The sequence below is a fragment of the Phodopus roborovskii genome, unplaced genomic scaffold (assembly GCF_943737965.1).
Source record: "Phodopus roborovskii unplaced genomic scaffold, PHOROB, whole genome shotgun sequence".
NCBI classification, from domain to species: Eukaryota; Metazoa; Chordata; class Mammalia; order Rodentia; family Cricetidae; genus Phodopus; species Phodopus roborovskii.
In genome coordinates, this window is record NW_026126480.1 from 56,302,106 (window position 1) to 56,330,011 (window position 27,906).

The 27,906-nt window shown below is 40.3% G+C and overlaps 1 protein-coding gene across 4 annotated transcripts in view; it reads right to left on the minus strand.

Annotated features, from left to right (window-relative positions):
- Positions 1–27,906, minus strand: part of Rtn3 (reticulon 3) — a 56,293-nt gene that overhangs the window by 6,753 nt on the left and 21,634 nt on the right. For 2 of the 4 annotated variants that reach the window (XM_051193823.1, XM_051193820.1), the window contains one exon: positions 1,496–1,703. In XM_051193823.1, coding sequence (XP_051049780.1) covers positions 1,496–1,703 — 208 coding nt within the window. Of the gene's footprint in view, positions 1–1,495; positions 1,704–7,985; positions 8,129–20,813; positions 22,772–27,906 lie in introns of those variants that run through there. The other 2 variants (XM_051193819.1, XM_051193821.1) reach the window with 2 other exon arrangements.

Consider the following 27,906-nt stretch of genomic DNA (forward strand, 5'->3'; position numbering starts at 1 on the left):
GAAAAAAGAGGGTAGGGACTACAGCTCTGTGGTAGAGCAGTTACCTAGCATACATAAGGTTGTGGACTCAATCCCCAATTAAAAAAAGGGGTGGTGGTGGTGGTAAGAAAGACTTAAAATGGTAGTGATCATGAATATGCTAGGGCTGGAAATTACACAACACACTCTGTATTTTGTTCTTAAAGGGTGAGATTTAAAAAAAAAATGGGTGTGGATGTGTGCAGGGAAAGAGAGTAACTACATAGCCCTGGATTGCCTAGAACTTATTATATAGATAACTCTAGCCTGCACTTAAAGTGATCTGCTTCCCAAATGCAGCAATTACAGGTGTGAGCCACCATTCCTGGCCACCTTGTCCTGAGATGTAACCCTGAACTCATTCTTTGTTTATTAAGAAAGTATCAAAAAGCTGGTCTGTGGTGGCACATGCCTTTAATCCCAGCACCCAGGAGGCAGAGGTGAGTTCAAGTCTAGCCAAGGCTACACACAGAAACCCTGTCTTGAAAAACCACACACCCACACACCACACATACACACTTACAAAAAGAATTTAAGGGCACACATGACTTAAGTTATCCCTTCTATTTCTCAACAGAATGTACAAACACCAGCAAGGAACCAGCGGGCTATTCCAGAGGTCATAGCAGGGGCTCTTTCTCTGACACAAAGGGTTTTTATTTTATCTTTTTTTTATTTTTGGTTTTTTGAGACAGGGTTTCTCTGTGGCACCCTGACTGCTCTAGAAGTCACTTTTTAGATCAGGCTAGCCTCGAACTCGAAGCCCTCCCGAGGGCTGGGATTAAAGGCATGTAACACCACTACCAGGAGACAAAGAGTTTTTAAAAGATTGGGACTAGAGAGATGGCTCAGTGGTTAAGAGCACTGGTCATTCTGCAGAAGACCTGAATTCAATTCCCAGCACCCACAAGGCAGCTCACAACCTGCAACTACAGGTCTGGAATGCCCTCTTCTGGCCTGCAAGGGCACCACACACATATATTGTACAGACATACAAAGCAGGCAAAACACCCACATACATAAACAATAAAATAAAGGTTAAAGAGCACTGGCTGCTCTTCCAGAAGACCTGAGTTCAATTCCTGGCACCCACAGGCAACTCTACAGTTCCAGGGGATCCAGACACTTAAAAAAAAAAAAAAAAAAAAAAAAGGCTCCCAGACTCAGGGAAACTATACAAGAGCTAAAGTAAATTAGAAATATAATTCAGAATTAACACTGAGAAAAGTCCTGGTTCTAGTATTAGGAGTTCTAAGTTGTTTCTGGGCTTTACTATATAGGGCTGAAACATGAAACAGTAGACAACCCTGGGCAAGCTAGTTTGTACCCTGCTCGGGATTTGCTTAGATACTAACCCAATCACTTCTTAGGGTGAATGCAAGGCATTTAGAGGATATTTCTGTCATCAATCAGCTGCAGGAGGTAGGTCAGAACTTCACATCTGAGCAATCTCAGCAAATCATGGATTTCAACTTACTTGAATGGATGGCCTTCTTCTGACTTCTGCACAGCTTGAATGACAGACTTGTAGACTCTGAAGCTGATGGTGACGGAGAGAAGAGCCAGGATGAGGTAAGAGACCACACTGATGACACTGAAAGCTGCCAGCGAGAGCAGCATGATCAGCGTGGTGCCAAAGACAAAGCCGGTCTTCTTCACATCTCGCCAGAAAATCAGATCACGTACTGCCAAGAGAGGGAGCAGAAGTTAGAGAACCCAGGGCCCTACCTGTGGCTATACATGCTGCAGAGCAGAATGTTAACCAGCAAATATATGCACTGTGCCCACTATAGAGATGAGAGACCAAGCATTTATTATGGCTACTGGGTTCACTGGGGTAAAGTGTAATCAACTGTAAACTTTTTTTTTTTTTTGGCAGAAAAGATAATAAACAAGGTTCACCAAGCGAGGTCTTGGATTCTACAGGGAGTAGGGGTGATAAGGGTAGCACAGATAGAAACATCTTGACAGCTGCTGACTACATGAAGCAAACAAGTCAGACAATATATGTCAGGAGGCTGAGACAGGAGGATCACTGGAGCCTACAGTTCACCAGAATAGACAACATAGCAAGACCCCATCTCAATCATTCCATTAAATTAGACAATGCTTATAAAATGGTTAGATCCCAGACCCAAAGCCAGCACTGTGTGGAATGTACCAGTTGGGGTAAGAGAGAAAGTAGTGACAAAAACAGACCATCCTACTTGAAATCAAACACAAGTCTTTGTCGTTTATTATTTTTTGTGGCTGGAGAGACAGCCGTGGGCAGTTTTTGTCTTAATCTGAAAATAGAAGAGCTATAAGTAAGAAGAGCTATAAGAGACTATGTACTTACCTGAACCACAATGTGTGTGCATGCATAAGACTGAGAAATCCAGGGCCTAAGACTGAGAAATCCAGGGTCTTATGAATGCTGAGTAAAACCACTTTCCTACTGAGCTACGTATTTGTGGCCCTTTGAGGTACTGTTTTTGAAATAATTTTCAATTGATACATTTGGGTGTGGTGCATATGTGTGGAAGCCAGATGCTCCAGTATCTTTTTTTAAAAAAAAGATTTATTTATTGTGTATATAGTATTCTGTCTGCATGTATGCTTGCAAGCCAGAAGAGGATACCAGATCTCATTATAGATGGTTGTGAGCCACCATGTGGTTGCTGGGAATTGAATTCAGGATCTCTGCAAGAGAAGCTAGAGCTCTCTTAACCACTAAGCCATCTCCAGCCCCTTCTGGTGTCATTTTTCAGACAGGTTTTCTTTGTTTCCCTGGGTGTCCTGGAACACACTCGGTACAGCAGGCTGGCCTCACAGAAATCTGCCTGCCTTTCTTTGCATCCTGAGTGCTGAAATGTAAAGATAAACAAGCCAGGCAGTGGTGGTGCACACCTTTAATCCCAGTGCTTGGTTGGATCACTGTGAGTTAAGAGGCCAGCTAGGTCTACAAAATGATTTGCAGACAGCTAGGATTGTTAGACAGAGAAACGTCGTCTCAAAAAAGCAAAACAACAAAAACCATGGTCTTTCACTGTTCTGGAGTTTGTTAACAGGTTATGCTGAGCCCCAGTGTTGCCATACCTTGTTCATACAAATAAAGCATGGCTATAGCTTGTTCCTTCTGCCCCACATTGGGCAGCAATATGCAACATGAGTTCTAATAGGTCTTAATAATAAAAGCCCAGAGTCAGATAGGGGAAATGCTGAGAGGAATCACAAAGAAGGAGCAAGCCAAAGTCACCTTTACCTCACTAGTTTCCCAGTGGAAAAGAGACTGAGTTCCTGCTTCCTTTCACCTATATTCCTTTCTCCACACAGCCTTCTCACTTCCTGTCTGTACAAACCTCCAGACCTCTATGGTTAGCTAGTGGAAAAGCTCCACCCTCTGAGCTTCAGACACATTTTATTTATTTGTACAAACAAGGTACCACCACACCTCAGGGATCCACCTGTCTCCCCTCTCTGTCTCCAGCACTGGGATTATAAAACTGCACTAACTCAGTACCCTCCTCCTCTCTTTCTTATCCTAATGTGGATTCTAGGGATTAAACGCAGGCCCAACACTTTACTGACTGAGCCATCTAGCTCTTTGATATCCTGGCACCTCTTTATTTTTGAATTCATTATTTTGGATTATTTTTTTGTATCCCAACACCAAGCTTCTGATCACCTAAGTGCTGGAATTTTAGGCCTATGACACACATCTGTCCAATACTTTTTTTTTTTTTTAAATTCTTGAGACATGGAAATTGCCCAGCCTGACCTTATAAAAATGGACAAGGCTTCTAGTGTTGGACAGATCTGAGTCTTGGAAGGAAAGGTTCTGTGATTCCTGACAGAACAGCTGCAGTGGTTTTGCAAAAAAGAGACAAAACAGGGTGCCACTAACCTGCACATGACTGAACTGAGATGATACAAGAAAACTGAACAGAACCAGACCTACTAAAAAGGGCCAGTACTAAGCAGGACAATTCCTATGGTCAGAGTTCAGGCATGTACACATGTCAAAATTTGTATGTGTAGTTTCAACACAAAATGCATAAAGGCTCCATGTCACCACCAGCAGAACAAATAGATGATATGTGCTCCTGCATATGACATATCCTAGAAGGACATGATACTGCTTCTATAGAGTTCCAGGCACAAAATACATACCTTGTATTTAAAGAGAAAAAAACTGAACAAACATAACTGGAGAAACATACTCTAAAACAACTATCTATATTCTTAAAAACTAGTATAAAATATAAACAACAGGGCTAGAGATGGCTTAGAGGTTAAGAGTACTGGCTGCTTTCTCTTTCAGAAGACCCCTCAAGTTCAGTTCCCAGCATTCACAGGGGAGCTCACAACTGTCTTTAACTTCAGTTCCAGGGGATCTGATGTCTTTTTCTGACTTCAATGGGCACCAGGCACACACATACAAAACACTCATATAAATAAAATGAATAAACCTAAAAGTAAAGAAATAGACTTCTACATTTGCATAAGCTATAAAAAGCCACTGTGTCTTCATGGACTTTACTGCCATCTGCTGGTAAGTTGTTAGAAAAGACAGTCAGACCTATAATAATTAGTGACTAGTGCCCCCTAGATATATGCAGGATATAAACGGCATAACCATAGAGAAAGGCCCTGGGTTCAGCCTTAAAATAATCAGTGGAATTAGGGTCTGGGCCAAAAAAGGATGAAAGAAGGAACAGCAGATAAAGGGCATTAATAGATAGTTCTATACACCAAACCACAGCTTGTTCCTTTGCTTTCTTCAGGCCCCGCCCAGTTATTTCCTGTTCTACTGCACACTGTATCCCATTACTTTGTATGCCTTTACAGCTTTATTTCTCCTCAGAGCATCTTATATACTTCTAACATGCTCTTCAAACCTGTGACAGCCCAGCCTGTAACCCAGAGCCAGCATGACTATAACTTTCATTCACTTCTTGATAATGCCCCTCACACAGGAATATGCCAAGTGGAGACTAAAGCATTCTTGGCAGACAACAACAGAAAGTTTCCATGGAGGCCAGAAGACAACATTAGCTCTCAGGGGTTGTTAGCCGCCATGTAGGTGCTAGGAATCAAACCCCTGTCCTCCAGAAGTCAGTGCTCTTAACCACTGAGCCATCTCTCTAGTCTCATTAGTTATTTTTCTATGCTTCTGATGCAGAGCCTCTGTATTTACTGAGAATATTTATATTGCTGGTGAATTACAAATGATTCCTCCCTACTTCCCAAGTCTTCTATAATATGGCTATAATGGCTACTCTTGGTTATCAACTTGACTATATCAACTTAACTAAAAAGAAGTGGCAAAAACACACTTTTAATATGGATCTGTTGAGATGGGAAGATCTACCTTTAATCTGGGACACACATTCTGCTGGCAGCCTATATAAAGGACATGGAAGAAGGAAGGCTTAGATAATTGCCTGTTATTGCCGGCAAGTCTATTTCTTCACTGGCATTAGAGCCTACTTTTTTGAGATTTTGATGAACTCTGAAGACCAGATGAGATGTCCAGTCTCAAGGACTGAACAATTACTGGATTCTTAGACCTTCTGTTGGCAGACAGCTATTTTTAGATTAGCTGAAACAAAGCAGGTAAGACATCTTAATAAATCCCCTCCATATGGCCCGGCAGTGGTGGCGCGCGCCTTTAATCCCAGCACTCGGGAGGCAGTCCTGGAACTCACTGTGTAGACCAGGCTGGCCTCAAACTCACAGAGATCCTCCTGCCTCTGCCTCCCAGGTGCTGGGACTAAAGGTGTATGCCACCACCACCAGGCAATATTTACTTCTATGAGATGAAAATAATGGCAAAATCTAGATTTTTACCTCGACTTCCTTTTTCAGTACACTGTGCACTGTTGCTGCTACAAAGAAAAATACTAAGGAAAGCCCAGGTAAGCGTGTCTACAAAAACCCATGCTCAATCCTCAGTAAAAATCAAGGAAACAATCAGGGAATGTTTTGTATTCCTGGCTTTTTATTTTGCAATCATGCATTCATTTAGTGCATGTGTATATTTGGAGGGGGGGTTACTTTCAAGGGTTGGTGTTCAACCATGTGGGTTCTGGGCATGAACTCAGGGTGGGCTTGACCTTTACCTATTGAGCCATCTCAATGGCACTCCTTGGCCTTGTATGTTGGTTCATAAACTTAGGGAAAAAGAAAAGCTGCCTGCCATAAATTATATCTATTGATATACATCAGTGGAATCTTTTATACCAATTGGATATTTATTTATTTAGGTTTTTCGAGACAGGGTTTCACTGTGTCGCTCTGGCTATCCTGGAATTTGCTCTGTAGACCAGGCTGGCTTTTAACTCGGAGAGATCCTCCTGCCTCTCTACCTCCCTAGTGCTCAGATTAAAGGTGGGTGGCACCACCACTTAGCTTTATTTAGTTTTAAATACCTGCATTACTATTATGTTTTCTTCAACCATTTACATTTACACATTCTGTGTAAAATATTTCAAAGATCATTTATTAGAAACAGAATTTAAAAATAGGAAAACAAACTCAGGAAACTAATATAAAGTCAATATAGTGGCATGTATAAGGAAGTAAAATATCTAAATATGATTACATATCATTTTTAATTATTACCAATGTAACATGTACAGAAGCTTATTTTATATAGTATCATCTGTTCAGAATGTGTTAACATTACATTAGGATATGTGTTTGTGATAGGTATACAAAGAAACCATACCTAGCATTTTTTTTTTTTTTTAGGATCTTCTCAAATTAACTGTGCTTAGTTATCAGACAACAGAATTCAAAGTGAATAATTCAAAGTAAATTATTCATCAAAGTAAAATAATGCAGGGAAACGAGAAAGATAGCATTCCAAATTAATCTATCTCCTTTCAACTCTCTTCCTATCTGCTGAAAATTAACAAAAGCACGTTTAAACATTTTTTAGTTGCATAATAAAATAGGTTTGGTCAGGCAGTAAAAGTATAGTCAAGATTTAAAATGCAAAACCTAATAAGGATAAACATGCTATAAAAGTTACAATAAATGTAATGGATAACATGTTACAGTCCTTTAGCTGGTTTTGAAAAGCAGAAGGATTGTGAAATTATACTTACTCTGAAGCCATTCAGATTTGTTCCACCATTCCCACTCCCTTCTAGTAAACAAGCACTTACAACATGATTTCTACTCCCCCTTAAAAGGCTCAGCATTCATCACGAATGCATTCTAGTCCATTTTTAACACTAGGTCAGAACTGCTAAGCGGGGTCACAAAATTTCACTTCATCCAATCTCTTGATCTGTTTCAGAGTGTTTGATGCTAGAATCTGACAGTTCTAAGACAGGATTCACAAACCTGAAACGCTCAGAATTGCCGCTGTTACCCATCTCTGCCTTAACAAAGTCCTTCTCCTGCCCGGGTCAGTGTTAACCTAAGTGCTGCCTAACGAATAAATGTACTCCTGTTTCTGAAGGCTGCCTCCTGAGAAACATCCTAGTCATTCCTCTTTCATCTTCTGGTCTCATCAAAAGGATACATATTTATTAGCTTAGTTTTTTGATCGTTAAGTAATAGCTGCTTTAGGCACTTGGTGTTAATTTGGTGTATCTGATGAAATCCATACTGCCATTTTGTTTCTCAGACAAGATCCAAACTGGTCTTGTGGCCCTTAACTTTGAGTCTCACTGCTAGGCTGCTAGGAGGTATAAGGCATGTGCAACTTTCCTGACCCAACTACTTTCTGCTTTGCTGCCCTGGCTGCTCAGGGTTGAGCAGCATACCAAGCCCCTTCTCCCAAATTTAACTCTTCTTCTGAAGTTAACTCTGGATTTCCTGAAGAAGGTCTGTTTTGCAGCAATTGACTCATAATGCCTCTCTCACAAATCAACTATCACTTCCTCAGTGGGCTGCTTAGGGTGCTTCTGGTCTCTTTCCAGCCATCACCTAAGAGTAGAATGTGCAAGACTCTTTTTAAGTTAAGCGCTCACCTCTCGGGCATACTCTAAAACACTTGGATCCTGTACAGCAGCCTCCTGTCTCCATCAGGGCCCCTCCCCGGCAGAGCAGCCCGAAGCATTGCGTCCAGCAGCAGTTTCCCATCGCATACTGCCCAGGCACCACAAGCTGCATCTGCCTGTTCCGGAGAGAGCTCTGCTAAGGTGGCCGTTATTGCAGCGGTCTCGTGGAGCCACGCGAGCGAAAAGGGCACATCGGCCCTAGGGAGCATAGGTCCCCCAAGTGAGCATCTCCAGGAACCCAAGCCAGGCCCTAGGCCCACACATTATTTTTATTATTATTGAAAACGAAGGTTTTCTAGTTCTTGCTAGCAAGATTTAAGGATGAATCGAGATTTAAGAATGCCAGATGCAGTAACCGTAATACACCAAAAGAGGGAGCTGCTGTGGCTAATGGCAGTCTCAAGAGAGAAGATGCCCCTCTGCAAATTTCAGTCAGAAACAGCAGTGATTGCCGATTTCCCGATCCATTTACTTGCTATATTACTAAATTTTGGCAAAGAATTTGATTTTAAGCTCAGTTTGATTTGATTTTTAGCTGTTACCCCCAAAAGTCTACATAATTTAATCTACTCTCCCAAACAGGATTTTCTGTGTAGTCCTGGAACTTATGCTGCAGACCAGGCTGTCCTCAAATTCAGAGATCTGCCTGCCTCTGCCTCCCAAGTGCTGAGATTAAAGGCATGAACACCACCCAACTATTCTTGAGGGTATAAAATGCTTATTCTGAAAAAGGAATAAAACTGACAAAATTCCAATTAACCTTTAACTTCATTTTAAAAGAACAATTCAAGATTTACACATTTTCTTTTCTTTTCAGTCTTTTGTTTGCTTTAACGTTCCAATATTCAATACATCTAAGAAAAGTTAGGTGGGGGAAAGTCAGGCTTTGTGGCTGGGCTGGTTGGTTATTTTATAGAGTACTGTTTTCCATTTGTAGCACTAGCTGGCCACTCAGCAGTTTTCCTCAGTTTCCTGAGTGTTGGGACCACAGTCCTTGCTACCTGCCAGGCTTTGACTACAAAAGGGAAAATTGATCATTAATAGAGGAATGCTAGCTAGGTGGTAGTGGCGGCGACAGGCAGATTTTTGTGAGTTTAAGGCCAACCTTGTTTACGGACAGTCAAAGTAACACAAAGTCTGTGGAATGCTCAATCACAGGCTCTTGCCTTCAAGCATGCCAGGGCTACAAGCTGCATCCCTAACATTGCCAAATTAAATAAAAAGTAAAGCAGGCAGTTCAGTTTCAAAAAGTAGTTTACTAAAATAAAAAGATATGGGCATTCTCCCATGAATTATTTTATTATTAGGATTCAGTTTTCATTAATAGGATAAATGAAGCCACTTTTTGTTTTGTTTTTTTTCGAGACAGGGTTTCTCTATGTAGCCCTGGCTGTGTGGAACTCAACTCTATAGACCAGACCAGGCTGGCCTTGAACTCAGAGATCCACCTGCCTCTGCCTCTGCCTCTGCCTCCTGAGTGCTGGGATTAAAGGTGTGGGCCGCCACCACCTGATGAGGCCATTTTTTTTTTTTTTTTTAAGTTGTAAAAGATACTAGATGTCTGTAAATTCAGATCCCAAATTTGTGGCTCTTGAAGAGGCTTATGTCTGCTCTACCACAGATTTATATTAGCACAACACACATCTCTAAGTGGCACAGATCACTGACAGGGTAAAAGTCTCCCTGTCAAACATGCACACATGCTTTGGCCACAGATGAGGTTGGCAGCAAGCTAAAGAAATTTGTAGGGACCCCCTTCAAACTAACTAACCCCCTAGACTCTTAGTAATCATTTTTCATTCATTCATTCATTTCATTCATTCCCCCAATTTCCAATTTGTAGAGCACATACAACAGGAGTGTGAGATCAGCCCTTCCCAGCTATGAAGCAGGGTAGATCTGGAAACTCTTTGACCTCCCTTATTTAAGGATACAGCTAGATAACAAATGGGTAAAGACACAAGGACCTGAGTTTTCTTCCTCTACTAAGTCTGTATTTTTGCACCTGTCAGACTTCTGGCTTTGCTAATTTAGAAACAGTATAGAAGATAGGTGTGGTGGATTACCTGAAATCCTGTCCTTATAAACAATTATACCTACAATCCCTTGAGAGGCTGAGGCAGAAGGATGACCATGAATTTAAGGCTAGTCTGGGTTATAGAGTGAGATTGTCTCAACAATAAAAGAGTATATAGAACCACACTAAAGTGGTATATGGACCACACTAAACTCACAATAGTTCACTGCTAACAAATCTGAATTCAAACAAAAAATTTTAAGAAAGGTTCTCACAAAGCCCTGGCTGGCCTCAAACTGACAAGCAGAAAAACCTTAAATTTCTGATCCTCTAGTTGCCATCTCCCAAGTACTGAGATTACAGCATATACCAACAGGCTCCATTTATGCAGTTCCAAGATTCAAACCCAGGGGTCTTGTATGCTAGGCAAGCACTCTAGCAACTGAACTGCTTTGACTGTACAACCCTCCTGTCATATCATGCTGGTCTCAAGCTCACTGTACTCCTTCCTCAACTTTCTAAGTCCTAGAATTACAGATTTACAGATGTGAACCATCATGCCTGGCTTCTACCTGGAGTTGGCTCTCTTGGAGAGGACTGAGGATCAATTCTGAACACCCATATGGCAGCTCACAACTGTCTGTCAAACTCCAGTCCCAGGGAATCCAATGCCTTTTCTAACTTCAAGGGGCATCAGGCATGCACATGGTGTACAAACATATGTGCAGGCAAAATATTCATACACACAAAATAAATAAACCTAAAAAACTGTACTCAAATACATATGACATAAAACAACTTGGGCTGTTTTTTTTGTTTTTTATCCTCCCCCCCTCTCTTTTTTTTTTTAGAGTAGTTCAGTAGCATTAAGTACATGCACATTTGGGGCTGGAGAGATGTCATAGCAGTTAAGAGTACTGGTTGTTCTTCCAGGACCTAGTTCAAATCCCAGCACCCACACGACTGTTCACAACTCCAGGGGATACAGTACCCTCATACAGATATACATGCAGGTAAAAAGCAATGCACATGAAATAAAAATAAAAAAGTACATTACATTGTTGTACAACTATCACTGTTATCCACTGATGTACTGTATTCTGTATGTGTCTTGTTCACTCCAGTTTTAAAACATGCATGTCAAAGTAAAGCATGGCTATCGGGACATCTACTTCAGCTTGATAACCATGCTTAAAGTTGAGCATCTCTTTCATAATATTGTCAGTCACCAAGTACATGTACAATATGAACATCTTTTCAATCCCATCAGTGTACAGAAAAGATCGCACTCTTGAAAGGTCCTTAATTTTGTACCTTTCTCATTATGGAATTTGGAAGCCCTGCCCCACTCTTGTGGAAGTCTTAGGTTATGGGGTATTGAGGGGACTGTGGGACAGTTTTCTTCTTTTGTGCCCTGGCCATAAGGTTGACAGCTTTGCTTCAGCACATTTGCCCTGTAATGGGTGATGCCACAGGCCTAAGAGCAACACAACAAAGCCAACTATGAGCCAAGCAAACCTTTCAGCTGACTGAAAGGTCAACACTTCAAAAGCAATCACCGCCACACAGATGTAATTTACGTTGTTCACTTTATTATGCTTTTTTCACTGAGCATAATATCTGAGATTTGTTTATATTGATGAAAACACCAACACCAACAACAAACAAAAACAGCTATGTCTGGCTGTAGATCACTTGCTGCCAAGCCTGGTAAACTTGGGACCCACATGGTAGAAGTAGAGGACTGACTCCACAAATTGTCCCAAGACCCACAAATAGATATAACTAAGTCAAGAAATGTTTGTTCCCTTACTGATAAACTACTATTTCCAGCTTCAGGACATTATTAGTAAAACTGCCACAAAAACAAAAACAAAAACCTTTGTGAAGGAGCTTTTATTCCTCTACAGTAGGGTTGCTAGTTCACAGGACAATTTCCTTATTTACACCCTCGGTCCATGAAACTCACTACTCTACCACCTTACTGTCACTGGGGACTGTCTTTAACTTTAGCCTTTAGCATGCACCAACAGTGGTTAACTGTTGTGTGAAATTTACTGTTGGACACATTTATACTGTCTTACCAGTCATTTGTGTAAAGTTCTTATGGGAAGTGTCATTAATCTGTTCAGTCCAGTTTCTGATAGTTCAACAGAAACATTTTGGCATGTATTTTCTCAAGGCAGTGCTTACTAGCGATGTCTTCCGTTATGCAAAAACTAAAAATTAATTTTCACGAAATATAACTAACTTATTTTGAGGTTAGTGCACCTAAGAATCCTTTGCCTAGTCCCAAACCATGGAGATAGTCTATTCTTCTCTTCTTTTCAAACAGAGTCATGCTATTTAGCCTAGGCTGAGTTCAGTCCTCTTACCTAACCTTAGGGATATGCCACCACCCTGGCTTTGTAAGATTTTTTTTTTTTTAAGTTCTTAAAATTACTGATTTTCAATTAACTTTGTATGCCAGATGCTGTTAAGACTGGTAAGCAATATCCTAAGATACCACCTAAAACTTGTCACGAGTTTATATGACCCATACAGAAGTGCTCCTGTCTTCAAATATGAAGAGCCTGTCATTAGGATAGGCTAGTCATTGAAGCTACCACATGAGAGGATGAGAGGCTAGAACTTAAGGGAAACTCTAGAAGCCAAACATGTCCACCACTCCCCACTCCATAGGTGACAGAGTGGTGAAGGAGATGGGTTAGCCATTAGAAGTACTGCTTTTTGCAGAGGACAGGAAGGAGTTCAGTCCCTAACAAAGAATTCTGGCTCACAATTCTGTGACTGTAGCTCCAGGGGTTCTGGTGGTCTTTCCTGACTACAGCAGGTAGCACCTGTGTGTACAAAACAGAGTTTTTTGGTTTGTTTGTAGACAAGATTCCACTATGTAGATCAGGTTGGCTCCAAACTCAGATCCACCTGCTTCTGATTCTTAAATGCTGGGATTAAAGGTGTGTGTCATATTGCCTAGCCCTAATCTTTTTTTTTTTTTTCTCCTTATTTAGGGCTGGGGCATTGGTGGTGCACACCTTTAATCCCAGCATTTGGGAGGCAGAGGCAGGCGGATCTCTGTGAGTTCCACACCAGCCTGCTCTAAAAGAGTTAGTTCCAGGATAGCCTCCAAAGCCACAGAGAAACCCTGTCTCGAAGGAAAAAAAAAAAAAAAAAAAAAAAAAAGAGAAAAGCAAAATAAACAACAACAAACCCATTTAAATTGTGTGTTTGTGTTTCTGAGTGGGTATGTGTACATGAATCCAAGTGGCTGGTGAAGCCATAGTTACAGGTGGCTGTGCGTACCCAAAGTAGGTGCTGGAACCGAACTTGGGTCTCTGCAAGACAGTGCATACTCTTAACTACTAAAGAACCTCTCCAAACATCTGCCAACTCTTACCAAAATAATAAAAAATATAAAGTGGGGAATCTTTATAAAATATAAAGTGGAAAGCATGCAGTATTTTCAACTGCTGAGTCATCTCCCCAGCTCCTATTTTGATTTCATTATTTTTTGAAAAAAACTTTGTGTAACCCTGTCTGTCCTGGAACTTGCTCTGTAGACCAGGCTGGTCTCAAACTCAGAGATTCACCTGCCTTTTCCTCCCAAGTGCTAAGATTAAAGGTGTGTACCACCACTGCCAGGCTTACTAGCATGTCTTAAAAAATATTTGTTAATTAAAAAACAAGTGGGTATTAGGTATCCAACCTTGGTCTTTTGCAACAAATACTCTAAGTCACTGAGTCATCTCTTCAGCCCCCCTTTTGGGTTAAATGAGGTTTTAAATGCAATTGTTTTATGCATGGGGGTGGGGGTGGGGGTACAGGCTACTCTCAAACTCAGGTCTTTCTCCTTTAGCTTCCCAAGTGCTGAAATATCATGCATGTACCAACCACCCTTCCTGATTTGCAACTTCCCACCCCTCTTCATAGTCCTTAAAAAACACTGGATCTCCTGCAGCTGCAGTCATGGGTGGTTGCTGACTCATTTGTCCAGCCCTTGAGTATTTTATTGTAGTTCTAGGGAATCAACTTAGGACCTTATGCACACTAGACATGTTTTCTTACACTTTGAACATTACCCAGTGTCTCTCCTATAATTTTGTTAAATTCATTTAGCAGTGTTAGTGGCTGTTTTATAGATTCTGTAGGATGGATTCCTTCCTTCCTTTCACACAGTTACTTTCCTTTGAGTTATTTTTAAGTGTATTTTCTATATATGTGCTCCATGTGAATGCAGGTTACCTGTGGAGGTCAGAGTGGGATCTCCCTGGAGATCCACTTAAAGGCTTTTATGATCTGCCTAACATGGGGACTGGGAACTAAACTTGGGTGTTCTGTAAGAGCAGCAAGTGCTCTTAGCTAATGAACCATCTGGATAGTACATTGTTCTGTTCTGACCCCCTCCCCCACAGGGTTTCATGATGTAGCCCAGGTTGGAATTGAGCTCACTGTCATGCATGGAAGACAGAGAACTACTTGTGGGAATTGGTTCTCTCCTTCTACCATGTTGACTCTAGGGGACTAAACTCAAGCTGTCAGGCTTACCAGGTAAGGCCTTAAATTCTTGATCCTTTTGACTTTGCTGCTTGATAGGACTAATGTCATTTTTTTTCCCCTGGAAAACCCCCTTTAGCATTTTTATAGTCCAGGTTGTCTATGACAATATTCCCTTAATCTTCTTAATCTCACATCTAAAAAGCATTGTTATTTGTTTGTATTTCATGTACAAGAGTATTAATGTGCATGTATGTGCAATGTACACAGAGGCCAGAAGAGGGCATCCTTTGCAAAAACAATCAGGGCTCTTAACTGCTGAGCCACTTCCCAGCCCCTTGATTTTATTTTCAGTCTTTCATTATTTAATACAGAAATCTGGGTTAAAACTGAATATATAGTGGCACATCCACTTGGGAGGTAGAAGCAAGAAAGAAGGATAAAATATTTTATCTGATGAACATTTCCTCCCCTCCCCCAAACATTTTACAAGTCTCCTACAAGGCTATGCTCTTTCACAGTGATAAGATTAAGTGTAGTAGCTGGGGAGGTGGCACATGCTTTTAATTCCAGTACTGGGAAGGCAGAGGCAAGTGGATCTCTGTGAGTTGGAGTCCAGCCTAATCTACAAAGTGAGTTTCAGGATATCCAATGATATTACACCGAAAAACTCATCTCAGGAAAACAAAAACAAACAAAAAGATTAAGTGTCGTTTAGTAATATGATTTATGGCAAATGTCTGTTTTGGCCTGGTGGAAAGATGCTGGAATCTGAGTAGTTACGTAGGAGTCGCATGGGCACCACTTGTCTTCCTGCATACCAAGGACTTAACAAGCATTCTTGGATGGCAACTCTGTACTTTGTCATCATAGTTGAGGAAGAATTCAGTACTTCCCTGCATGAGTGCTGACAGCTGAAAGCTTATCTATGGCATCTTCCTCTGTGTGTTCCTCTGCAGCAATCAACTGTCAGCAGTAGAGTTATCAGTTTCTGAACCCACTGAACCCTAACCAATTACCCTGGGAGTGGTCTTGAGACCTCTGATACTTGTTCCAAGCAAGGTTGCCTTTGGACTTATCCCAGTAGGTGACTACTGAACTGCTTTGGCCAACCAATGTATATGTTTCACACACTAGGAAGCCTGTGATCATTTTATCTTCAAAAAGCTCTTCTCTGGTCTGTTGTGGGAATCCTATTGTTCAATCTTTTGATTATTCCACAGATCCCTGAATTTCTGGGGTATTTTTTTTCTCCCTTATTTGTCAGGTTGTGTAAATTCCCTATTTATCATCAAATTCACAGATTCCTTCTTCCATCACCTCCATTTTGCTATTAAGGTCACAAAGTGATTTTCACAATGGAGATGTTCTAGGGTTTCCTATAGGGTATTTGAAGGCTGAAATTTCCTTTATTTTTATTCAACACAAACATTTCCCTTCACTTTGTTGGTGGCTCTAAATAACCTCTCTCTCTCTCCAGGGACTCACTATGTAACTGGCTTCCTGGACCTTACTATATAGACCAGGCTGGCCTTGATTTAATTCTAACATATGAACTTAGTTTATATAGATTCCCTATTTTCCAGACTGGATTATACTTTTCTGGTTTTTAAAAAGTTAGTTTGGGTTCCATTCTAGACACTACAACTATTATGTTTTACAGCTGGTGTACTTATTCTGTTATAGCCCTCTAACATTAAAAAGTTTTTTTTAGCTGGATACCTTTAATCCCAGCACCCAGAAGGCAGAGGAAGATAGACTTCAAGGACATAGAGAGCTCCAAAACAGCCAGGCTACATAGACAGACCCTGCCTCAATACCCCTAACACAAATAAACACATAAATTTTATGTGTGTGTCTGCTTGTCTATATGTGTATCAAGTGAGCAAAGATGCCAAAGGAGGCAAGAAACCAAACTTGAGCCCTCAGCAATAGCAGCAAGTGCTCACAACCACCAAAGCCTGGAGAGTATTCACTTTGGGGATTGCTTTAAAGCACGCTATTACATTTCATTAAACCCAGTTTGAAAACTCTTGTCTCTGGTGCAGAAGATCAAGTCACAACTCAGTTCCTTTGTCTTTAGCTGGTTTGCCTGGATTTGCTCATGCACACAGGAGTCAGAGATTAGAAAGAAGCTGACACAGAGATTACTTTACAGAAAGAATTTAGACTTTCATCCTCTGGATCTCTCTTTTCCAGATCCTTCTTCCCTTTTAACTTCTAGTCATTGAGAATGACTTAAGTATTCTTCTCTCAGTCTTCTTGTTTTTCTAGTTAAAAGCAGTAGGAATGGATTGAATTTAATTGTTCAAATATATTCCATTCTTTCTTATAAGTGTTAACCCTTTCAGAATCTGCTTGTTTCTGTATGTTCTATATTGCCTTCAGGCCTTTTTCTTTTAATTAAAAAGAAATTTGTTTGGGCTGGAGAGATGGCTCAGAGGTTAAGAGCACCACTGGCTGTCCTTCCAGAGGACTTGAGTTCAATTCCCAGCAACCACATGGTGGCTCACAACCATTGATAACGAGATCAGGTGCCCTCTTCTGGTGTACAAGCACACATTAGGATAATTGTAAGCATAATAAATAAATTTAAAAAAATTGTTCAAAGTATACTCATGTGCAGAAAGACTGGGTCCAATAGAAGCCTACCTGGCTATAATTTAAAAAAAATGTGACTTATAAATTTTTTTTTTTTTTAATCTAAAGATTTTATTTCTAGGGCCGAAGAGATGGCTCAGTGGTTAAGAGAACTGACTGTTCTTCCAGAGGTTTTAGTTCAAGTCCCAAGAATCACATGGTGGCTCACAACCATCTGTAATGGGATCCCATTCCTTCTTCTGGCATACAGAAGTACACAAAGATGGAGTACTCATATACATTAAGTACATAAATAAATAAACCCTTAAAGATTTTCTTTGTAATTATGTGTACGTGTGTATGGGTGTCATGTATGTGTAAACCTTGTGAAAACAAAAAGTTGATGCATTTTACCAAAATGGTTTACATCTTTAAAAATATGGTAACGAAATAACTGACAAGGTTTTTAATTTTTAAATTTGTAAAGGATAACCTTTAAGCTTCTAACTATGTCAATCTGCCTTAACTATTATCTAAAAATATTTACCAATAACAGAGTTTGGTCAGTGAGAAATATCCTTAACTTCCACAGCCCTTTTCATCTCTCATTCTGGGAATTACCAATAATTAACTATTTACAAGATTCTTTCCTTATAATTTGTAACATACTATAAAACACAGCAAAATAATTACCATCACCTCATTACTAAAGGAGAATGCTGAACCAGTTAGGCTTGTTGTCTAAGGTCACATTAAAGTCTAAAAATGCCAAAATTAGACAGGAGACTTTATGGCCTAATTTCTGTACGCCTCATCAGTCAAAAGTAACTATGAGAACCAGTACAACCCAGAAGAATCTAAAAGGTACCAATGTATCATTAGAGCAGTAAATCACTTCAACATTTTCATTTACAGGCAAGCCCTTGAACATCCAAACAGTTATGAATTAATTGTTCAAAGTTACATTCTATTCACAGTAAAAACAACAGTTAGAACCCTACACTCCTCCATTAGACTCTCCAATTTCTAGAGTATAACTGCTATCTTTAATTCACAGATTTGGGGGGTGGGGATGTAGCTCAGTGGCACTGTACTTGTCTGGAAGGCATGGGGCCTTGAATTCAATCTCTGCTCCCCAACTAATTAACTAAATAAATAGGGCTAATGAGATGGTTTAGTGGGTAAAGAGGATTGTTGTCAAGTCTGACAACTTTAGTTTTATTCCTGGCATGGAGTGAAAAACTGGTTGTTTCAAGCTGCCCTCTTGAAACATGTGTGTGCCCAGGTCAAATACACACACACACACACACACACACACACACACACACACACAGTGAGCAAGAAAGAGAATAAGAATAGAAAGAGAGAAAAAAAAAACCCTAAAATATGTAAATTTCTAAAAATACAAACTTATGGGGCTAGAGAGAAGCTCAGAGGTTGATAACACTTGGTGGCTCTTTCAGAGGACCTGGGTTTGATTCCCAGCACCCACACTGTGGCTCAAAACCATCTTGCTACTCCAGTACCAAGGGGTCCTCTTCTGGCCTCTTTGAGCAACAGGCATGCATGCGGTGCACAAATATATAAGCAGACAAGCAAGCACCCATACACATAAAATGATTCGCGTGCGCACATGTGCGCACGCATGCGCACGCGCACACACACAGGTTTTTATTTGGTTGCCTGCATATATGTCTGTGTGAGGGTGTTGGATCCCCTGGAACTGGAGTTTACAGACTGTTGTGAGCTGCCATGTGGATGCTAGGAATTGAACCTGGGTCCTCTGGAAGAGCAACCTGTGCTCTTAACCACTGAGCCATCTCTCCAGCCCCTGGTTCTTTCTTTTTTTTTGTGATAGGGTTTCTACTGTCCTGGCTATTCTGGAATCCAGAGATCTGCCTGGTTCTGCCTCTTGAGTGCTGGGATTAACAGCATGTGCCACCACTGCCTGGTTGCCTATGGTCCTTAATAAGGAAATACATTCACAGGTAAATTAGACATAAAAGTTTATTTTAAATACAACTCCCCTTCTCCCTGCCTACCCCCCATCCAAGACAGTTTCATGCATCCAAGGATGACGGCCTACTTCCACCTCCCAGGTCTAAGGATTATATATGTGTACCATCATGCCTGACCAAAATATTAACTTTTGTTGTAAATACTACCTTTTAAGTATGTCTTCATTTGAAAACAAGGAATCAAGCACCAAAAGTTTAAAAACTATGGTGGTCTACACAGCACCTAATACTATGCAGTATAGGTAAAAAGCTTGGGTATCAGATATGAGGTCCAGAGCCAATTTTTACAGACAGCTTTGTTTTGTTATCTTTGGCTTTGTTTTTGGATATAGCTTCTTAATGTGTAGCTCAGGCTAACCTTGAATTCAAGGCAATATTCCTGCTTCAGCATGCCGAGTGCTAGGATTACACGCATGAACCACAAGGTTGGCTGTGTGCAGAGCTTTAAATATCCTTTTTCCCCCTTAAAACTTTCTGTGGTGGTTTAAATGAGAATAACCCCACAGGCTTATATATTTGAATGTTTGGTCACTAGTTGGTGGAAATGTTTTGGTAAGCACTAATAGGTGTGTCACTGAGGGTGGGCTTTGAAGTTTCGAAAGCCCGTGCCACCCTGGTTGGCTCTGTTTCCTGACTGCGTATCAGCTACTGCTCCAGACCCAGGCCTGCCTGCTTGCCACTGTGCTCTTCACCACGACAGTCACTGATTCATACTTTCTGAAACTATTAAGTGAGCCCTTCTTAAATAACTTTCTTTTGTAAGTTGCCTTGGTTATGATGTCTCCTCATAGCAATAAAAAGTAACTAACACTCTTTGTGAGACAAGCAGCATTTAAAACTATTTTACTGGAAGCCAACTGCTAAAAAAGGGGTCATTTCAAATAAACAGGTAGCAAAGAAAGGTTTCTGGTACTGTCAAATGTTCTGTTGTCTGAAGACTATTTAGTAGGTCTAACATATAAGAATGAACAAGTTTCTCTTAAGTATTATTCTAAAAGAGCACTATAATAATAGTCATCTACTTTTAGAGCATAAACCCTCTGTGGAATACAGTAAATTAATTAAAAGTTACATTTACTGAGTTTCCCTGCAGGAATTCTTTTATCTTTGATAATTAATTAAAATTTACAAGTTCCATTAAGGAAAAACCCAAGTACCCATCAATATTAACCATTATGAATATTTTTAAAAACTAAACCTTGAAAATAAGTAAGAAACAGACTGAGCCTGTAATCCCAGCACTTGAAAGGCTGAAGCAGGAGGACTGAAGGAGTTCAATAACCTGGGCTACGTAGTCAGCTCTAGGCCAGCGTGGGTAACCCTGTCTCAAAACAAAACCACAAAATAAAACACAGTAAATAAAGAAGAATGTGGTGTTATTTTTAAAGGCAGCAGCCACACTCAGGACACCTATTAAGAAAGAACCTTGTCACAGAATAGAGACATTAAAAACTCAAATGGTTAGTGTTACTAAGTAGTCTGTGGCTTTGGGAAATACAAGTATAGAAAAACCAAACTAAGTGATCACTGTGTGTGTGTGTGTGTGTGTGTGTGTTGTGTGTGTGTGTGTGTGTGTGTGTGTGTGTGTGTGGACATGCAGGGAAAGCTGCTTTTATGTACAAGGCATAAAGCAGAATGACAATCACAGCAGAATTAACTACATGCAGAATTTCTGGTATAAATGGTTACCTGAGAAATCAGACAGAAGTCTTGCTAGGGCATGCTTGTTAACTGTTTCAGTCTTGCTAAGGTTGGAAATAGGATCTACTCTAGTGTCTTTGATGATAGATGGCTTTCTGGAAATCCCAAGATCAGCTGCAGTCTCGACATCTGTTTTTTCTAGGATGTCAGATGACCTCTGTGGCAAAGATTGTAGAGCAAAGGCTTGCTTGAGTTTTCCTCCAGGAGGTGCTCCTTCAGCTTGCACCTGCTCAGCCTGCCTTTCTCCTAATTCTTTAATGGCTCTGATGGTGAGCTGCTCCTGCTCTAAGTCAGGAGACACCAGGAGGGCACCTTGAGAAGAGAGCACACTCAGCTCTCCTCCATTTGTTTCTTTGCTATGTTCACTGTATTTGGTTTCAGAACCACCTAGTTCATGTTCATGCAAGAGTTCCACAGGGAAAGCATTTTTAAAGTCTGCTGTCTTCTCTAACACTGCTTCCAAGCTCCCATGCTCTTTACCCTCGAGCCCTTTCTCCCTGGCTCCTATGAAGGCAGCCAGCAGGTCCTCTGGGGAGGAACCATCTGTATCTTCAACATATTTTCCAAGCAAAGACTCCAAGTTGGCAGAAGCTGTCACAGTTAGTGGGAATCCTGTCTCACTAAGAACACTTGGGGGTGCTGTTGAAGGAATTTGGGGGTTGTCAGTCATAGCAGGCTTTTCAGGTGCAACTTCATTCAGAGTATTAGGTACTTGTGAACACACCTCACCTTCCAGACTCCTATGAGTAGGAGTTTTTGGCTGGGCCTGATGCAGCTCAGAGGCACTACTTGGCTCTTCTGAATTTTCACACATTTCACTCCTCACAGTTTCACAACTGGGAGTTTCTTTGATATCCCTTGCACTTGTTTTTGCAGCAGTACCTGAACGGGAGTCAGGTTTTTCTGGCAGAACTTTGTTGGTCTCAAATGAGGGATCTGCTGTTACATCCTCTATGACTGTGTCATCGGACTCCCCAGAACTATCAACCTCTGTGACTTCTCCCAGCACACAGTTAGGCCAGGCATCCCTCAGGTTAGGTAAAGATACTTCCATTGTGGTTGCTCCAGAGCTTGAGACCCATTTCTCAGGCACAGAGCCAGGTGGCTCTGGAAGTGGCTGGGAACTGCCTGACATACCTCTGTCACTGGCTTTTGTGGAGCTGAGGTGGTAGTCTTTTATAGGTTTTCCGGAAATGTTTTCTGGAGAGAAAGATGCTTCTGCCCAGTCATCTGTGGATTTGGTGATTGGAGTGTTCCCATTAAGAGAACATACAGGCATTTTCTGATGAGTATTTGTTTTAAGATTTATAACTGGAATCTCTGAGTGATGTTCACTCCTGTCTAGTCCTGTACTTTTTGTGGTGCAAGATGATTTATCAGCCTGTTGTTTTGTTTGGGGAACTAAGTCCCAAGTCAATATTTCATTAGTAAAGTTATGCATATCATTCACACATCTAGACACCTCTTCCAGTGCTGCTGTAGTGTGTGAAAACTGTCTACTGAGTAGCGCAGAAGCTGGGTAACGCCCTGTCTCTTTATTTCTCAGGGGAAACACTTTGTCATCCATTTCCAATAAGTCTGCAGGGGATTCTCTATCACTGTGAGCTGCCCATCTACCCAGGTCATTTGTGCTTTCCTTATACAAATCTTTAAATTCTCTGTCAAAAGTTGCTTTGTCAATAATTACTTCAAATGGTGACTCAGGAGAATCTTTTTCGACACTGGCTCCTGAAAGTTCAGATGGGGACAAGGAATATGTGCAAATGTGTTCTGTCTTAGACTGCCCAAGATCCAGTGCACTTCTGTCCTCTTCACTTGGAACCTTGTTTGGGTTCTTGGGTTCTTGGTCTTTAACTATCCACTCTTCTGCTGAACCAGTTTCCTTTGAGAGAAAAGCAGGCTGCTCTGGGAAACTGTCTGGAATGGAAGAATGGTTGCAGGGACCGCTGGCTGTAAGAAAAACCAGAGTGTCTACTCTGTCCTTATTAGTTCCTTGAGACAAATCCAGCCTTTTCATACCCAGAAGAACCAAGGGGTCTTTTCCTTCTTTAGCTAGAATAAGCTGGCTGCCTAATATTTTGCTTTGTTTCTCCAAGCAGTGTTGTAAGGTCAGGGTTATGCCTTTCAGAAGATGAAAGAAAGGAGGAAGCCATAATTTCTAAAAGTTGCTCATCAGGGCAAAGAGAGCTCAATCCCATGATGGTCAGAATTTGAAAGAAAAAGGTTGTTTACCAGATGCAAGTACACATTAGCTAGTCAGGCCAAGCAGCATGCTTTTTATTTTTAAACCACATACACACACACACACACACACACACACACACACACACACACACACACACACAGAGTATGCATATAAACATATGCATACACACAAGTACATAACAAAGCAAACATCAATGATTATCCTACAAAGCATGCATTTAACTGCCAACAGTAAAACAAAAGCCATCATGCTACAAATTGTAAATGACAAAACATCCTCAAGACAAACACTTTTTAATTGCCTACACCACACATACACACACACACACACACACAATAAGGGGATTACTGGGAGGTTTGGGGAGTTTTTCCTTTCTTCCTTTTTTTTTCCCCCTGTGGGAGAAAGGTCATTTAATAGGAGCAACATAATCTATACAGAAGAGCCTGTTGTTATTACAAGCTGCTATACCTTACTTTGTAAGCAGAACAATTCAAAACACATTGACTCTACAGATTCCCTATTACAATTCTCACAATCTGAGAAGGGAAAGTGGCTTGGTTCAGGTTCTTGATCTACAGAGGCAGCAGAAATTTCCTGAGCTTGAAAATCAGACTAAAAACATTCCATTACATCCTTTAAGAAAAGGATACAAACTGCCTGATGCTCTAAAGAATGTTGAAAAGGTCAGCCTGCTCCCAAATCTCTTGTCAACTGGCCAATTTAACTAAAATCAAATGGCATCACAGAAAGAGTTGCCTTGAGCCTCCAAAGAAGACTCTGGACTTGGACTTTTGAACAATGTTGGAACTGTTAAAACTATAGGGATTTATGGAGATGGGCATAGCCTTACACTGGGCCAGGTGTGCAGTGTTATAGTGATACATTGGGTTGTCAAATCGACAAGGGTGTACTTGTGATGGTTCATCTTCATTCACTGTCACTTCGGCAGAATTCAGAATCATCTCAACGACTGACTGTGACGATGTTTCGGAGAGGTTAACTGAGGGGTGAAGATCTGCCCTGAGTGGCCCTAGCCCCTGGCTAGTCTAGGGGGGAAGACAAGAAAATAAAGAAGTGGCCACCTGGGAACCAGCACTTTGTTCTTTGCTTTCTGACCTAGTAAATATTCTGAACTCATGAGCCAAAATAAATCTTTCTTACTTGAAAAGGACTGATTGGTATGAGTTTTGTTTTTGTTTTTTTTGTTTTGTTTTGTTTTTAAGACAGTGAACAATTCTTTTAAAACCAGGATGATGTATTAAGTCTTACTAATAATTAACTCCACAGCAACCATTCATTCATTTACTATGATACTCTTTCTAATCCAAGGAAAGATGAAAATAACCATACCAAAGGAAGGCACTGTCTTTCCCATATATGAGAGAAGGCACTGTCTTTTTCACACACTGCTATATCTCTGGAGCTGGAACAAAGCAGACCTTAAGATATTCCTAGATAAATAAATCAAAGACCCAACTTGATCAGATGAGGCCTAAGTAGGCTCAGGATAGCAATGTCTTGAGCATGTATGAGTAATTGGGAATATATGAAAGAAAAATTCCTTTGGGGTTGTCTCTGTATGTAGCTTAGGTTCTCTTCTAATTATATCAAATAAAAGGAAATTTAAGTCATCATGCAGATTTATTAAAAACTAAAGTCAGAATTAAGTATTTTAGTAAGGTAAACAAACCCCCACTATTACAGGATGTTTCCAAATGCTATCTAAAGAGTTGTTTTATTATCTGGGAGTGGTGGTACATGCCCTCAGCCCCAGTACTAGGTGGGTATGGGAGGTGAGAGCACCAAAGGTGGGAGTATTTCTGTGAGTCAGGGGTCCACATAGTGAATTCCAGGACAGCCAGGGCTGTGTAGAGACCCTGCCTTTAAAAAAAACAAAAACAAAACAAACAAACAAAAAAACCAGTTGCTTTACTTGGGCACATTACTAACATTTTATGTCACAGGTTCTGAGCTTTAGAATAGCAAAGCTGTACTTTAGGTCATGGGAAAAACCTCATAGATGGAAAAAAAAAAAAAAAACAAAAAAAAAACAAGGAGGGTAAGTCTGGTTATAAAACAGAAAAAAAAAAAGAGGCTATAAATGTAGCAAACACGGCTTACACCCATCAACCCATCAATCACTACATTGCTGTGATAATCAGCATGAAAAGAGTGTAAGATAAATAAAGCCTAGCAAAGTGAATTAAAATTCTGAAGCTTTCCTAATAGGAATAGAACTTGAGGCAAACAAAACTGACCACACCCTACAAAGAGAGTCAAGCCTACTTGTTTAATAGACCTGGATTTCAGATGATTCAGAAGACCTATCACAGATGAGCGTGTCAGTGAAGTGAATTAATTGTCATTCAGCAAATACTTATTGTCTATTACATGCCAGGCACTGTTTCAGAAAATGCAGCAAGTGAAACAGAAAAACCCAGTCCTTTATGGAGCTAACAGAGTAGAAGAAACAGAAATACACAAAATCAGTAAACAAGTAAAATAATGGTTTGGTTATATTCCATGAAAAGAAAAAGAAAGCATTAAAGGAAGAAATGATGATCATAGAATATGTATGTTACTAGAAAAAACAGAACACTGCTTTTGGCAGGACATGGACATGCCAGTTTCCTATGCCCTGCTTCTCTCCTACTTCCCCTGAACACTGAGCACTCCAATGGTTCTGAACTGTGTAAAGCAAAACTATGAGATTAGAGTAGAAGCCTCGCCCTCAGAATGCTAGGGAGTTTTCTTAAGGATATCACCTGACAGACTGCAAATATTTTACTAAATATATACTTTTTTTTGAGACAAAGTCTTCTGCATTCTAGGTTGACCTCAAACTTATTTTTTGTATATTGTAACTCAGGATGACTCTCAATTCTTGATCCTCCTGTCTGTACCTCCCCAAATGCTATTACTCCAGGGTGCTAGGAATTGAATCTAGGGCTTCATATATGCCAGGCAAGTAATCAACTGAGCTATAGCCCCAGCTCCTTATTAAAGACTGTTGAATATGACCAATCTATTATATACACAAATGACTTTAGAGCTATGTGCTTTCCAGGGTTTCCAGCACTGGTTAAGAGTGAAGTAAGAGGATGAGTGTTCAAGGCCAGCACATAAGCAAGACACACACACACATACACACACCTTCCTAATAACTCATTATATGAGTGGACAGTGTTTTGCGAGAGCAGTCTAGAGAGTAAACAGAAAAATGCTTTGTTCATTCTTTGGTGATTACAAGATATAGATGCTAGCTCTCATTACTGTTGATTTTCCCACGTATAGCCAAAGAAGGTAACATCTTCATCCGTGTTTTAATTTTAATGATCTCCATTAGAATTATGGCAGATGAAAAGAAATTTCAGATAACTGTAATCCTAACGAACTTGGGTAGAGCTGATATGTACTAACACAATGGGGAAAAACTGGGCTGGAAGTAAAAGGTCTATAGTATGAAAACATTAAGCAGAATATAACAGGCCTTTTATTATAGCTCGAAAAAAGAACTCTCCAATTAGTAGTCAGCATGGCACCTTACAACATAGCAGAAAACTTCAGTTTTTACCTACTAAAATACTACACACTATATGACTTAATTCAAGTTTTGAATTAACTCAGAAAATGTCTACTAGCTTTTTTTTTTTTTTTTTTTTTCAAACACCTAAAGTCCATTGTATCTTATGCCTTTGACCTCAGCACCCAGGAGGCATGCAGGCAGGTTGTTATGAGTTTCAAGACAGCCAGGGTTACAGTTACCCTGTCTCAAAAAAACAAGATAAACACAAGCAAATAAATACTTTGCAATGTTTCACATACATTTAGATCTCCATGAAGAAATCTCATGAGATAGCAGTAAGATTAGGAGTTCAAGGCCAGTCTGTGTTATATGACCCTTTGTCTCAAAAACAAACAAAACAAAAGCCAAATAACAATAACAAAGGTGGGTGGTGGTGCTGAAAAGGTGCCTCTATGGTTAAGAGCAATTTTTTTTTGGCAGAGGATCTGGGTTCTGTTTCTAACACTCACACAGTAGCCACGTAAAACTCCAATTTCAGGGGATTGGTCCAATGCCCTTTTCTGACTTCTCTGGGCATCAGGTATACATACAAGCAAAATACACACATTAAAATAAGAAGTGGACATGCCTTTAATCCCAGCACTAGAAAAGTAAAGGTAGATCAAACTCTGAGAGTCCAAGGCCAGCCTAGTCTACATAGTGAGTACCAAGCAAGCTAGGGTGACAGTTGAGACTGTCTCAAATTAAATAAAATATATTAAAAGAAATCATTGCAAGCAGTTTCTAAATTAGTTTTTCCAACACTGAGACTCAATGTTCACATTTATTTTAAGAGTTCAAAACACTCCAAAGTATGGTGTTACTTTATTAAACAAGTAAGTGTAAACATCATATAGATTCATTTATTATGTTGACCTTTAGTCACTTTAATTTTCCTACCATTCACAAAAAAAAAAAACAAAAAAAACAAACAAACAAAAAAAAAAAAACCAACAACAAAAAAAGCACCCTATTAAAAGATGCTGGGTGGGGTGGTGGCACATGATTTTAATCCCAGCACTCAGCAGAAGGCAATCGGATCTCTGTTTGAGGTCAGTCTGGTCTACAAAACAAGTTCCAGGGCAGCCAGGGCTGTTACACTGAGAAATCCTGTCTTGAAAAACAAAACAAGGGGCTGGAGAAATGGTTCAGTTGTTAAGGGTATTGACTGCTCTTCCAGAGGACCTGGGTTCAATTCCTAGGACCCACATGGCAGCTCACAACTGTCTGTAACAGATTTGACATTCTCACACAGACATGGATGCTAGCAAAACACCAGTGCATATAAAATAAGAATAAATTATTAAAAA